General features: G+C 45.1%; 2 protein-coding genes across 3 annotated transcripts in view; both read right to left on the reverse strand.

The window, feature by feature from the left end:
* Window positions 1-6,320, reverse strand: part of LOC144798871 (uncharacterized) — a 36,699-nt gene extending 30,379 nt beyond the window's left edge. For both annotated transcript variants that reach the window (XM_078669961.1, XM_078669960.1), the window contains exons 1-2: window positions 6,205-6,320; window positions 4,759-4,857 (exon numbers count right to left, since the gene is read on the reverse strand). In XM_078669961.1, the coding sequence (XP_078526087.1) occupies window positions 4,759-4,857; window positions 6,205-6,294 (189 nt within the window). In that variant the 5' untranslated portion in view covers window positions 6,295-6,320. The remainder of the gene's footprint in view (window positions 1-4,758; window positions 4,858-6,204) is intronic.
* A 7,781-nt stretch (window positions 6,321-14,101) lies between these two features.
* The window catches only part of LOC144798077 (maestro heat-like repeat-containing protein family member 2A), a 29,801-nt gene continuing 29,026 nt past the window's right edge, over window positions 14,102-14,876 (reverse strand). Inside the window, exon 9 of the mRNA XM_078668851.1 lies at window positions 14,102-14,257. Within this exon, the coding sequence (XP_078524977.1) occupies window positions 14,102-14,257 (156 nt within the window). The remainder of the gene's footprint in view (window positions 14,258-14,876) is intronic.

Here is a 14,876-nt window from a genome sequence, read left to right on the forward strand (position 1 = left end):
AGACAGAGAGCAAGATTGAATGAGCAAGCAGACATTGTAGTTTATGAATTGGTGGTAGCAGCATTCCCGACAAACAAAATGGCTGTGTGTGTTTTGACCACGGTGTGGGGGCAGTTGACTGATTTGTAGATGCAGAAAATATGGGTGTCACTAAATGTTCAATATGTCATCCTGCCCTTGGAAGAAATGCCCACGAAGGTAATCCTAGAAAAATTACATGTACATGCAATTACGTATAATCAATATAATAACAGAAACATATGTAACAGGATTCATTGGATCAGATAATGAGTGTAAAATGACTTTGACAGTTACCAAAATGTTTATTGTGTAGTACCTTACAGTTTGCCACTCATTTCCATACACATACTAACCGTTTGACCTACATTTACTTTCTGAGAAAAATAGGCAATGCTCATGTTTTATTGACCAGGCAGTGCACGGAGTGGGAGGCCACTTCAGTGCGGGCCACACTTTGCAGGAAAAGGCCCTACCTGCAGAGCCGAGGTGGGTGGTGGAAAGGGACAATTAAATGATCACACTTTCAATTCCACTGCAGTGTGAGGGGTGCAAGGCCACAGGAGTTAGAATCATAGAATAATGAACAAGATTAGTCTAAAAAAATTTGAAAAAAAGAGTCCAGCAATTTGCGGCAGCCCCGGCTGCCAGGGCGTGTTATACAAATTTCCAACATGATACGACTAATGCTGAATTACCATAAACATAAAAGTCTACCACAGTTGGCAGCTCATCATGCTCAGAAAGAAAAAAAAATAAATGTAGCAAGTTACTGTTTGTAGCATGCTTCATTAAATAAACCCTGGCCTACGACGAAAGGCCTATGCAGGGCTTCAAGTGGTATGAAAAAACTGATGGGTCCCTCAAAGGGGCGTGGCAAGAAGATTACGGATGTGGCTTAAAACATGTAAGCAAAAAATATGTGCTTCTGTATAGTGTGCCTCCCCACTAGTATTTTGGAGCTGCTGTCATTGCACCCAGATATATAATACAGCAAGTTACATGGCTGATACAACAAGCCCAGGTTGTCAGCTTTGTCAATGGTGTGTATTTCCATTGGCTATATCTGAGGGTGAACATTTCCATGCCCTTTTCAAATAATTTGCTTCCTTTTAAGTCTTTTCTCTCTCAATGGGGGCTGGTTATCAAAGGGAGGATTTGAAAAGGTTAGTTTAAATAGGCCATCTTCTGTTTTTGCTGAGTTTAACGCAGGATATTCAAGTAAAGCCCTTGCCTTTCTCTCATAACTTTTTTTCCTGCACAATTTATTTTTAACAACCTTGGTGTTTAACAAAATATATGCTTCAATACCTCAATTACACACTCAAAGCATTTCTTCCTGCAGAACAGTTGTCATGTAAAAATATATGGTTTACATGTAAAGCCCTTTAGTGCCCTAGGGCCAAGTTTACACTATATAAACTGCCAGCAAAAAAAGAAAGAAAAAAGCATAACGTGACCTCGGTGTGGCCTGGCAAGTCATATGTCCTTTTGTGCAACAACAGCATGTAAGCATAATCGGTGCCTTAATTGCAGAAGTATACAAGCACATGAAGGGCAGAAACCTTCCCTAGTAGAGGACAATGACAGTTAATGTCATTTGTAGTGAACACTGTAATAATGTACTCTGCATTATATTGCTGTTCTGCAGAGTATGTTACAATGGTAAAAGACCCATGCTTCCCTGTAGCAATGACCTTCCCCTAAGCAGCGGGATCAGAGCAGACATTCCAGCAAAAAAGAGGAATCAGACAAAACAGAGGTTTCTGCTGGAGGGTGCGGGCAAAAATGGAGACCCCGTTAAGGACACGTCCCGGCACTTGCTTTTTAGAACTGCTGGTGCACCAGCAAGACCCAGCCCACTTAAAACCCTCTGCCTATGTGATATCTATTTGTGCCTGGGTTGTTAAAAACATTATCTGCAAGACGTGCGGCAATGCTATGAAACTACAAAAATGCAGTTACATGAGCTATAAATGAAAACATACATTATTATTACGGTGTTCAGGCTGTTAAACATGAACATGTGCGCAGAATCAGAAGGAGAGCAGAAAGAAAGTATACGAGTAAACTGAATGTTTCTGCTGGGTGAGAACGAAACCTGCAGAGAAGACTGCAGCGCTATGCAGCGTGTACCCCATGTTTTCACATCTTGCTTGGTCCCATCTATGATCTTACTGCCTGGTCCTATAGGCAGGCTTGCTTCCAATGTGATCTGCTGAGCGCTCCTATTTGATTTTCACAACTTAGAAGCGGTGTTTTAGCCAACACAGCATTGGGCATTGTCAGAATTATGCTCTCACTACAGAAAAACAGCTTTTTAGACGACAGGCATTGTGCTGTTGAAATTCCAATTTCTTTGCGATACCCCTTAGATCAATGAAACAGCTGCCATAAAGGGGCACCTGCTGAACAACGGAAACACGACAAACAGAAAACAAACGTGAGCCAATAATGTGTTGAGATAAAAGCACAAGATAACAATAAAAAAACAAGTATTTCCAAGATCAACGAGAGAGTGCACCTGTAACCACCGTGCACAGTAGTTCTAACCAATGGAAAAAGTATTCCCAAAATGAGTACCTAAAATGGCCACTGTGTTAACAGATAAGTAATTGGCTGGTGCTTTCAGGGGGGGTTCAATACAGGAAGAGGCATGATGTCTTCATGCCACGGACGAATGGAGTGACGATTGGGGCAGCTAAAGGGAAGCCTATGGGCAGGCTGGTTAGAGCAGCGCACACGCGCTGTCTAGAGCAAAGACCTATGAAGTAACCACTTTTGTAAGTTAAGAGCTTTGCCAGAAAGCGGATCTTTAACCTGTCGGAAAAAGTAATTTCATCCATCTAGTGACGACTTCATGCAGCTTCTGGGCACTGCTAAACTTCAAACGAAAACCTAAATTTCAGATATCGATCCATCACACTTAATATCATTTATAAACTTATACAGCTTATTTTTATTTCATTTAAAGGGTGCAGCTCATAGGTTTCATGCCTTAACAAACACATATTTTGTCATAGCTATTGGTGCATTTATTGGAGTGCAGCTTCCACTTGCCCTGGTACGCAATGTACTGTGAAATAAGTGAGGGATGTGTAATGGCTGTTGGTTATGATAAAGTTTAAATACAATTCTTTTTCTGTGCTATACAATTGTGGTGGCACAGGCAACATAAATTATTCACTCAAAGTTGAATTATGGTGTCAAAGAACTTTTGGGCAGCACTACCTCGTGCATCTGTCTGCTCAAAAGACACTTGTCCCCTGCCAGTGGTATTTAGGTTAAAATTTAGAAATTAAATATAGAGGAAAAAAAATATAAAAAGAAAAGTGAGAAACTGATATTTCAAATTTTAATACTGTATAAGTATCGGAAAATGATTTTGTAGGATTTTATTCTTGTTGTAAGGTACACAAATCCAAAATCCTATGTCTAACCATAATGCTATCACTATCACTTGCCCATTACCATTATGTACTATAACCGAAACCCAAACCCCCTAACACTAGGAGGATAATATACCCACCACTTTTCACAGACCTGAACCTAGTTCATTCCAGCAAAGTATGCTGAACAAAATTCTTTACCCTAACCCTGTATCATGCCCATACTTCATCTCTAGCCATAAAGTTATCCCTAAGACTAACATTAATCAAGAACTGTTCCGTAACTGGCACCATATACGCAACCTGAAGTCAATATCTATCCTTTATGCTTACATTAACTCTACACCTAACTTTAATGTGTACCATTACCCTTACCCTAACTCTTATTCACACACACACACACACACACACACACACACAACCTCAAAGGCGGCAGGAACGCCACGAAGAAAATGCCCTGCAAAACCAATGATCCAGTGAATATTGCCTTACCCGGCTGCCTAAATCAACCCTGGCCTCAGTGTCACCCAGCCCACAAATACAATGAACCTCCCTGGCCTTGTCCTAGGCATAGGGGATATGTGTGGTTCTCTGCCCCTACAACGCAATCACACTGCCTTACCCATGTGTCAGGGTGGGTTGTTCACGTTGGCCTCATGAAGGCCCATCCTCAGACAGGAGAGGTAGTCCTTTAACACAACACACCAGTGCTGGTGCCGGTTGCCTCCCGGCCCGGGCCAGTCACCATTTCAGTAGGAGTTTAGAGCACAGTAAGCTGTGTGCTATAGAATATGGACTCAGCCGCATACCTTTCCTCAATGTAACTGTATTCTGTAGATACAGAGCCCAGCCTTTACCCAGGCCTGTTGTTTGATATCGAGTACCACTCCCCCCTTGAGTCCAGGGCCTGGTCTTAGACCTGGTCTTGTATTGAACACCCACATTCCTAAATGTAAGTTGTCTTGGAGGGTGGCATTTCCGTTAGTGCTCTATTACTTCTGAAGTCATGAGTAAATCAAAGGAGAAAGTAAAGGTTGAATGACTTGTTTTTATGGTAAATTTAAGAAAGTGTTGCATTTGGTATCATAAGCCCCTTCAAAATAAATTTTCTAAACACATTTCTAAATTTCTTCAACAAATGTTATATACACATGAGGAATGGAAGCTGCACTGGCCATTTATTTGATACAGTTTTGTTTTCGGAATTGTAGACTGCCTACGTCTTTAGACATATTTTAGCTTTTCTTTCTCGTAAACTTTTATCTAATTGTAAAATACATTTAATAAATGTGAACCGCCGCTGCTAAGGAAAGTTTGAAATATGAGACAGAAAGAGATGCATGGTTCTTACCAGCTCAATATCAGAAAGACAACCCTTGTACGCTTCAAGTACCTGCCGGCATGCGAAAGGATGAACCTTGGCACATGTTTGGAAACCAATTACTATGCCCTGCAAATAAGGAAAGACAACTCACAGCCTCAAGGAGACAATAGACATTAACCAAACACAGACATTTAGTAGAAGAGATTTCATATTTGAAAGAAAGGATAAAGCTGGTTCTTGATTTCACATTCAGTGTTTACAGCTGGTATTGGTGAATGATTGTCAACTAGTAAAGCAAGGGAAACGGCCACTACAACGCGGCCGTTTCCACGAATGCATTAACCACGCATGCATTACAACGCATGCGTGGTTAACACGAAAGCCTTTACCACGCATACCTTTACTAAGAGGTAAGTAGTAAAGGCATATGTGGTAAAGGTTCAAAATAAAAAAGGGGGGCTTGGGGGATCTCCCCCCAAACAAAAACCTCACCTGAAATCACGTAAGAAAGTGCAGGAAATCGGCGTCGTTTAAGAGGAAACGGAAATAAACTTCCGCTTCCTCTTAACGACGTACAACGTCACCACGCAAGAATTAGAGGAAAGGGTTATGCATTGAAAAACCATTCCGTTGTAACGCATGCGTGGTAAAGGCATGCGTTGCAACGGAATGCGTTGTAAGAACATACGACCGTAAAGCAAATATATTCAGTGGCCTGAAAGCATGATTTAAGGATACCTTTCTACAGCTATGCTGGAGGGCCTTTACCATGCTACTTAAAAAGCATCTTTGGACAATAAGATGAGAGTTTTGTCACTATTTGTTTTCTGTCACTTTGTTCTCTCTGGTGTTTCACATAAAGGAACTGCAAGGACAGTTCAATACACAAGCCTTCTTTACAACAAAGGAGTGCGTTTTCTTTAGAAGCGGTGCTTATCCTTTTTTCCTCATGTCTACTGTTGTCTATTTTGAAGGCCTTTCTGAGAGAGTCATTTCAAAGCCTTCACATAGCTTTATGTCTTTCACCACTTTATCTGCAACATTGATTAAACTTGATTTATCTTGTTCAAACACTGGCTTCTATCAAGAGAGATCACCTAAAGAGGCTCCTAACTATCCCTGATGAAATGCATTATTAGTCACCTGAAAAAAGGAGCTCTACATTTAGTTTCTGCTAACTTAGTCCTCATCTACTCTGTAGAGGGGTTTCACTCTACTATAATTTGGCTATGCACGGAATACAAAATCACACTTTTGGGTGAGAGGAAGTACTGAGTGAGGAATGTTTCACCGGTCATCAATAATTTACCATCAAGCTCTATGAATGAAGTTACAAACCTACACAATGTACATCCAGATGATCCACAGCCCATATGACTACCTTCTCAACTTGTTTTTTTTGTGGTCGTACAGGGTGAAATACCCTAGGGAAATAAATCTATGATAATTGTAAGAAATGCACTTGATACTTACTGCATGGTAAGGCGTAGCGATGAACCTAGTAGATTCGAACATGCTTCGAAGGAAGGGTAAAATCAGTGCAGTATCATCACAGCTGGCCATGCACTTACCAAGGCACTGGAAAATAAAACCCTAATATGGGAGTGAATTAAAGACAGTCTGAGTTAAGAATAAACAGCATCTCCTGCTCACTCTATGAAAGTCTTACTTATATTTGAGTATTCATCTTTGATTCACTCTACACACATATTTGTCTCCCACTTTCAAATAGCACTTAATAAGTTGAGTGAAATGTTTGTTATCTTATGTATAGTATAGTTATATTTTCTGGACATTGTAGAGATTTGTATATGGCCTTAATATGACTCAAAATAAGGAAGTGAGGGGTAATGTGAGCCAATGAAGGTGCAGTACCAAGGCTCTGAAAGTGCTAATGCAGAAACCAGTGGAAATACTGCTCCTTTCAGAAAGCAAAGTAGAAAGAAAGGCGGACAAAGAAAGGGGAATCCTAAGGATTTTTTCTTGGTGCCTTCACAAATCCATGAACATGTAAAGTCTCATCATCAAGGGTGTTCTTCATAGGGCTGGCAATGCAATGGCCTATGGGCCCCACGAAGGGTCGCTTTAGCAGAGATCTTTTTATTTTTGCCATCTGATGAAAGTGCCAGTGTGAGGGCATTTTGAATGTGTGAGGTTGAGTGAATGTGTATAGTGAAATGAAGAGAGACTAAAAAGAGGTATTCAACTGGACTTTAAACTGATGGTTTCCTTGGCAGGTTTAAAAAAAACATAATTTGGTACGGGCGACTACAGGGAGGTAATGTATCCAAGTAGCCTAAATCTGTGAATGTGGTCAAGTCAACGTGTTTCTTGCCTGTTGGCCCAAAAAGTATCTGTACCACTTCTTCAGGAACTAAAAAAGGGAGAGCTAACCCTACCCCACATCTAAGATGTGATATAAAGTGTAGGTAATCCCCTAAAAAAAAATACCTTTGTTCAAAAAGTTTAAAATTGATCGTCCAACTTAGAAAAAAAATGAGAAATTGAAGAAAACACCCAGTAAACAAATGTTTTGCATGTATGGGCCAATGTGTCTCCAGGATCGCTTTTCCGGGACACTGTATGTGCATGCTATTGTTATGGCTGATCAGTCGCCACAATGTGAAGGAAGTAAAAAACACACTAGTACATGCAATATAACAGAACAGGCAAGTGGACATACAGGCAACAGATAACATAAAACCAATCTGTGTTGCTGTTACACAGTGTATCACAAGTTGTCCTCAGGAGTGAGTGAAGGGTCTTACCCTTTGGATCAGTGACCCATAGGTCAAAAGCAGAGTGTAGCACTCAGCTGCTAACTGTGGAAAGAACAATGATAGTCAACATAAAGAAACAGCAAGTCAAGGGGACCCAAATTGCCTTGGGGTGAGAAAAAAAAGAAAAACAAAGTTTTCAAGAGATGCAACCATACTCATGTGGTTTCTGTGCAGAGAGCACAGGAGACCTACCATCCTCTGTTCATCTGGATTGAGACTGAGCAGGGGAGAAGACCCATCTTTTAAGGTGCAGGTAATTGTAGTGATTGTCCTTGGGTGGGGTGCATGCGACCGTGGGAAGGAGTGATGACGCACTGGGCCCCTTGAGATTCCAGAGCCATGATTCGATTTTAAGTGTACCCAGAAACTGAAGGACCTCCTGGTAAACACCAGACCTCATATTCAACAGTCCCACATGCAGAACACCTTGTGGGCCTTACCACCTGTCACAGGGCACTATCCCTGTGGGTCCTACGGGGTATGCCCACTGACTAAACATTCCTAAGAGGTCAGGTTGGGTCCCCAATTCGCCTGGAAACAAAAAAGTCACAGTAAATGCAGTACTAAAAACTGTGTTTACCTGATCACCTGCCTTTGTGGCCTTCATTACGCGGGAATGACCACGAGCGCTATCGAACCAAGAATAATGGAGCACTGGAGCAACATATGCTGCAGACACCGCACTACAAAAATGTGCCATCACTTTTCCAACTCCAACCACTCTCCAGATGACCTCCGGCAGATCATTTGGGAAGCTATTAATTCATGGAGCCCTTTAAACCTTTTCAGAATGGAGCAAGGGTGGATTTTATGCCTCTCCACCAACAGCAAAGGTTTGAAAGATGAAATCAGATACTCTCTTACTATGGCTGGATTGACATTTTCTTCATACATGGGACCTGATATACCATATCACCATTGACACCATGTCACATATGGAATGCCCGGCTATGGAGTCCCAGACACCACACTAAGCAGTGCTTATGATAAGCATTTTGCGACTTGGCATTGGTCTCTTCTTCAGTAACACAAATGATTCTGTTGATACCAATGAGGTGGTACCCTCCAATAAGAAACCATGTAACTGTCTTAGTCTACTGTTTGAGATGAACAAGTTACTTACCTTCGGTAATGCTTTTTCTGGTGGATACAGTATCTGTCTGTGGATTCTTCACCTTGTGAATATCCCCCTGAGTCAGCAACGTTCGGAAAATTCTTTGTAGCTCGCCGGCGTGGACGACGTCACAGGAACGCACGACATCGCGTGCGGCTGCGCTGATGTCACCGACTCCATAATAGGCCTACGCCGCCGTGATGACATCAGTTCCGCCCTTTTTTCCGTGCCTTCGAGGCACACGGACGGACCAACAACAATAGATATATACACAGTATACACAGTACAAACTAGTCAAGTTAACACACATAGTGTGAATATAACATAGTAAATCATGTACAAGAACACACTTCCTTTGAGGATAACATGTATACATTAAAAAAACATTACCAGAAATTCAGGTATAGAAGAGTGGACAACGGGGAGGCGGGTGGGCATGTGAGGAATCCACAGGCAGATACTGTATCCACCAGAAAAAGCGTTACCGAAGGTAAGTATTTTGTTCTTCTGATGGATACATCTGCCAGTGGATTCCTCACCTTGTGAATAGATTCCCACAGCAGTCCCCACTCCTGGAGGAGGGTGTCTACTCCTATTTACCAGAAAGTCCTGAAGGACAGAATGCGCAAAGTGGCCGTCCCTCCTCACTTCGGTATCCAAGCAGTAATGCTTCGCGAAAGTGTGGAGGGAGGCCCAAGTTGCCTCTCTACAAATGTCCTCTATATGAACACCCCTAGACAAAGCAGATCTTGATGACTTTGCTCTAGTAGAATGAGCTCTTATACCCTCTGGAGGTTCCTTACCAGCCAGGGCGCAGCAGATCTTGATGCATAGAATAATCCATCTCGAAAGTGTGCGCTTGTGCACAGCTCTTCCTTTTCTCCTGCCAGCAAATCCAACAAACAACTGGTCATCCACTCGATAGTCCTTTGTCTTATCAAGATAAAAGCTCACCGCCCTCTTAGGGTCCAGAGGGTGAAGCCGTTCCTCCTCCTTGGAAGGGTGAGGGGGAGGATAGAAGGTAGGAAGGGTAATAGACTGTCCTAGATGGAAGGGAGTTACCACCTTAGGCAGAAAAGCAGCCCTGGTCCTAAGAACCATTCGTTCAGCATGAATGGTCAAGAATGGGGCTTCGAACTAAGAGCTTGAAGCTCACTTACCCTCCTTGCCGAAGTAATAGCAACCAGGAAGACCGTCTTAAAAGACAAGAGTCTCAAGGGACACTTCTGCAAAGGTTCGAAAGGAGAACCCAGTAAGCACCAGATTCAAGTCCCATTGAGGTACAATAAAGGGAGTAGGAGGAAATGTATTCTAAGGCCCTTTAGAAATCTTAAAACAACAGGAGACTCAAATAAGGACGGCTGATCCGGCAGGCAGAGAAATGCCGACAAAGCCGAAAGATAACCTTTGACTGTAGGAACAGCAAGCCCTTGCTGCGCTAAAGAAAGAGCAAATTGAAGTATAGCTGATAAACGAGCCCTCAAAGGATCGATGGATTTCTCCCCACACCAGGAAACAAACCGAGACCACCTATAAAAATAGATAGACTTGGTGGAGTCACGTCTGGCCGATAGAATGACATCCACCACATCATGTGGGAGAGAAAATGAATTCAGGTTGCCCCTTTCAATCTCCAGGCATGAAGGTGTAAGGTCTGGAGGTGGGGGTGTAGAACCTGAGAGAGGAGATCTGCCCTGAGAGGGAGACAGAGCGGCGGGCACGAGGAGAGGTGGAGAAGATCTGTGTACCACACCCTTCTTGGCCAATCCGGGGTGATCAATATGACTTGGGCCCGGTCTTGGCGAATCTTTCTCAGAACCCGAGGAATCAATGGTATGGGAGGAAACGCGTAAAGGAGTTGTGAGCCCCAACTCAACTGAAACGCGTCCCCCAAAGCTCCCAGCATCGGATACTGAAGACTGCAGAATGACGGGCAGTGAGCATTCTCATGAGGGGTGAACAGGTCCACCTGAGGAATTCCGCACGTCCGAAAGACGTGACAAACTACCTCTGGATGAAGCCTCCACTCGTGGTCGGCCAAGAACTGCCGACTGAGACTGTCTGCACGCACGTTCAGAACTCCGGCCAGATGATTTGCCATCAGACAAATCTGATGGTCCAGAACCCAGGACCAGAGACGCAGAGCCTCTCTGCAGAGACACTGCGACCCCACTCCTCCCTGTTTGTTGACATACCACATCGCGGTGGTGTTGTCCGTCAGGACTTGAACCGACCACCCGCGAAGGGAAGGGAGAAAGGCCTTGAGTGCTAGACGTATCGCCCGCAACTCTAGAAGGTTGATGTGAAGCAACCTTTCCTCTTGATCTCCAGATCCCCCAGATGAGCACCCCACCCTAGAGTGGATGCATCCGTTATCACCGTGGCAACCGATGGAGGTAGATGGAAAGGCTTTCCTTGAGACAGATTGCCTTCCACGCTCCACCAAGATACATCCGCTGCAGCTTCTCTGGAAATCCTCACAGACTCCCTGAGATCCCTGTTGTGTTGATACCACTGCCTGCGGAGACACCACTGGAGTGCCCTCATGTGCCAGCGTGCATGGTTGACAAACAGAATGCAGGAAGGCATCAGACCGAGCAGGCGAAGGACCTTCAGGACTGGAACGACCGCTCCATTGTGAAATAAAGGAATCATTCCCTGTATGTCGAGAATCCTTTGAGGTGGAGGGAATGCTCGACATACAGTTGTGTCCAGTACCGCACCTATGAACAGGTTGCGCTGGGAGGGCACCAGGTGAGATTTGGGTGCATTTATTGAAAAACCCAACCTGTACAACAACTGAGTTGTGACTTGCAGATGATGGAGCACTGTCTCTGAAGATTCTGCTTTGATCAACCAATCGCCCAGATACGGGAATACAGGTATCCCCGACCTTCTGAGATGTGCTGCCACCACAGCCATCACCTTGGTGAAAACTCGAGGTGCAGTAGTAAGACCAAACGGAAGGACCGCAAACTGGTAATGTTGCGATCCCACCGTGAAACGGAGATACTTTCTGTGCAACTTCAGGATAGGAATATGGAAATAAGCATCCTGCAAGTCGATCGACACCATTCAGTCCTCTTCCAGCAGCGCCTGAAGAACCTGAGCCAGGTTGAGCATTTTGAACTTCTCCTGTTTCAGGTAAAGGTTCAAGATCCTAAGATCCAAGATTGGACGAAGTCTGCCACCCTTCTTGGGAATCAGGAAATACCGGGAGTAGCATCCCTGACCCCTTTCCTGCTTCGGAACCACCTCTATCGTACCCTTTCGTAACAGTGACGGGATTTCCTCCTGCAGGAGAAGTAGGCGGTCCTCTGAGCAAAATCCTTGGCAAGGAGGGTAATCTGGAGGAAATTCCAGAAAGGGAAGAGCATACCCATTCTCTTCAAGATTGAGAACCCAAAGATCTGATGTAACCGATTCCCAATCCCGTAGAAAATGGGTAAGCCGACCCCCTACAGGACCCGCATGATCCGGAATGTCGGATCTAGGGCTGCTTTGCTGATGGTGAAGGGGGTTGGGAAGAGGAGGAGGAGGCTTGACGTCCTTGAGGACAAGCTCTTTGTTTGCCCCTGTAGGATTTATATAGTGGATTTTGCTTTTGCTGCTGCTGTTGAGTTTGACGGTAGGGACGAAAGGACGAACATCCAAAACCTCTGTACCTCACATCATAGTCGCAGAGCCTCTGGACTGCAGCCCCAAAGATCTGGCAGTAGCCCTACTGTCCTTAAATCTTTCCAAAGCTGCATCACATTTTTTACCAAATAGTCTAGCACCATCAAATGGGAAATCCAACAATGCTGCCTGAACGTTCACAGAAAAGTCAGATGACTTCAGCCAGGCAGCCCTTCTAGAGGCAACAGAAGTTCCCATAATACAAGCAACTGAATCAGCGGTGTCAAGACCACTTTGAATCACTTGACGTGCAGCCGCCTGTGTATCGGCCAACACCTCATTAAAATCCTTCCTGCTGTCCTCAGGAATTTTAGGAGCGAACTGCCGTACAGAGTCCATCAGGGCATGTATATATCTCCCCAAGAGACATGTGGCATTGGTCGATTTTAGAGCCATACTTGCCAAAGAGAAAATCTTCTTCGCAGTCTGATCCTGTTTCTTGGACTCCTTATCCCAGGCACTTGAGGGAAAGCACCAACAGTCTTCTTCAAACAGGCTGCCTGTATAACCAGACTTCCAGGCAAAGGATGTGAGGATAGAAACTCAGGATCACCAGGTGCTACCCTATACCTCCTTGCAACACCCTTAGCCACTGCAGGAGCTGTAAGAGGCCTGTTCCAAACCTCCAATGTAGGCTCAGTCGAAGCCTCATTAAAAGGAAGCAATGGTTCCACAACTGAAGATGGGGAATGGAGGACCTAAGTCAAAAGATTAGACTTGTATTCAGCTGTAGGCAAAGTCAAATTTAAAAGATCCGCAGCTTTTTTGATGACCACATGGTATGGTGCAACGTCCTTTGAAGGGGCATCAGATACAGAGGACAGCTCCCATTCAGGGGAAAGCTCCAAACCACTAGCATCCCTCAAATCATCAAAATAGTCCTCCTGAAGCTCACCTTCTTCCACCTCAGCCTCAGCCTCTCTAAATCTTTGCTCCTCTATAAGGCGCTGAGCTTCTCGCCTCGATCTCTCCTTCAAGAGTCGCGCCATCCGATCCGTGACCGACTCCGATGGAGCCGGTGCCGGCGTCGAGATCGGATCTGCAAGCCCAGGTTGCTGCTCATGAGGTCAAGTCGGAGCCGGCGACGATGGAATCGGCGTCGATGACCTCGTAGGCGCCGAGAAATGCCAAGGCGGAGCCGGCGCCGGCATAAATTGCATAAAAGGAGCTGGAGCATAGGAGTGGGGAACTACTAAATTATATGCCAATGGACCCATGGGACCCGAAGGTGCACCAGAGGGGTACAAAGCTCTCGAGTAGACTCCATACATTGCGTTTAAAAACGAAGTAGGGTCTTGACCTGGAGCTGGGAAGGGCGGGTAAGGACCCACTGGATGCTCTCTCGGAGGTTCCAGATTTGCCTCCTCTTCCACAGGCGGATGGAATGGAGTCATCGAGCCCTCAGGTAATGGAGCCTCTTCTTCCTCTCGAGCCGGGGACGGTGTGGAGAGGGATCCGATACCGGAGCCGGAGAACGCACTGGCAACTTCAAGGGCGAAGCCTCACCTTCTGGAACACCAGGTGAAGGAGACACCTCATCTTTTCTATGCCTCCTCTTAGGCGACTTCGGTCTCGACTCTGAGTCCTTACCGGAGTGATGTCGAGATCCATGCCTTCGCTTCTTATGCGTCTTCTTCGTTGACCTCGAAGCATGACCAGATGACGACCTCGAAGGCGACCCTGTGCGGGACCTCGACCTCGACCTCAACTTCGACCTCGCCCTACTCGAACGCGATCTCGAAGTCTTCTTCTCCTTTCTACCTTTCAACTTCACCACCAGAAGTTTTGCTTCCCTCTCTCAAAGAGCCTTCGGGTTCAACTTCTTACACGAAGAAAAGCCTTTGACATCGTGGTCCGAACTCAGGCACCAGATACATTCCTCGCGCGGGTCCATAATCGACATCATCTTGCCGCACTCCCCACATGGCTTGAACCCGGTCTTCTTAGACGACATCTTCAGCGAGAAACAAAGAAGCAAGAAGACACCAAACAGAGAAAAACAGTAACAAAGTTACTAACAGCTACAGAGGTTCTCCGAAACCGTTAGCGTCGACGACGTGGAAAAAAGGGAACTGATGTCATCACGCCGGCATATGCATATTATGGAGTCGGTGACGTCAGCGGAGCCGCGCGCGATGTCGTGCGTTCCTGTAACGTCGTCCACGCCGGCGAGCTACAAAGAATTTTCCGAACGTTGCTGACGCAGGGGGATATTCACAAGGTGAGGAATCCACTGGCAGTTGTATCCATCAGAAGCCGCCTTACTAATACCATTGACAACTTTGGTCGGCCTGCATTTGACCGCTACACACTCCAAGATGTCCACCACAGAGGGATGATACTTTTGCTACACAAGCACATGAGGGGCTTGCTCCTATTGGCTCCAGCCTACCTCTTCTCTTTCCTCTTCTCCTCATTTGACAATTCCCAATAGTGCTCACCAAGCATCCTAATCCATTGGGAATAGACCACTTGGCCGCCTCGTGTTACTTATTACATGAGGTGGCCTAGATTTCCAACATGAACACAGATGGCAATATGCCTAGATTCCACCATGAGGGATCGCTAGGAGT

Source organism: Lissotriton helveticus, chromosome 12, assembly GCF_964261635.1.
Source record: "Lissotriton helveticus chromosome 12, aLisHel1.1, whole genome shotgun sequence".
In the NCBI taxonomy this organism is placed as follows: Eukaryota; Metazoa; Chordata; class Amphibia; order Caudata; family Salamandridae; genus Lissotriton; species Lissotriton helveticus.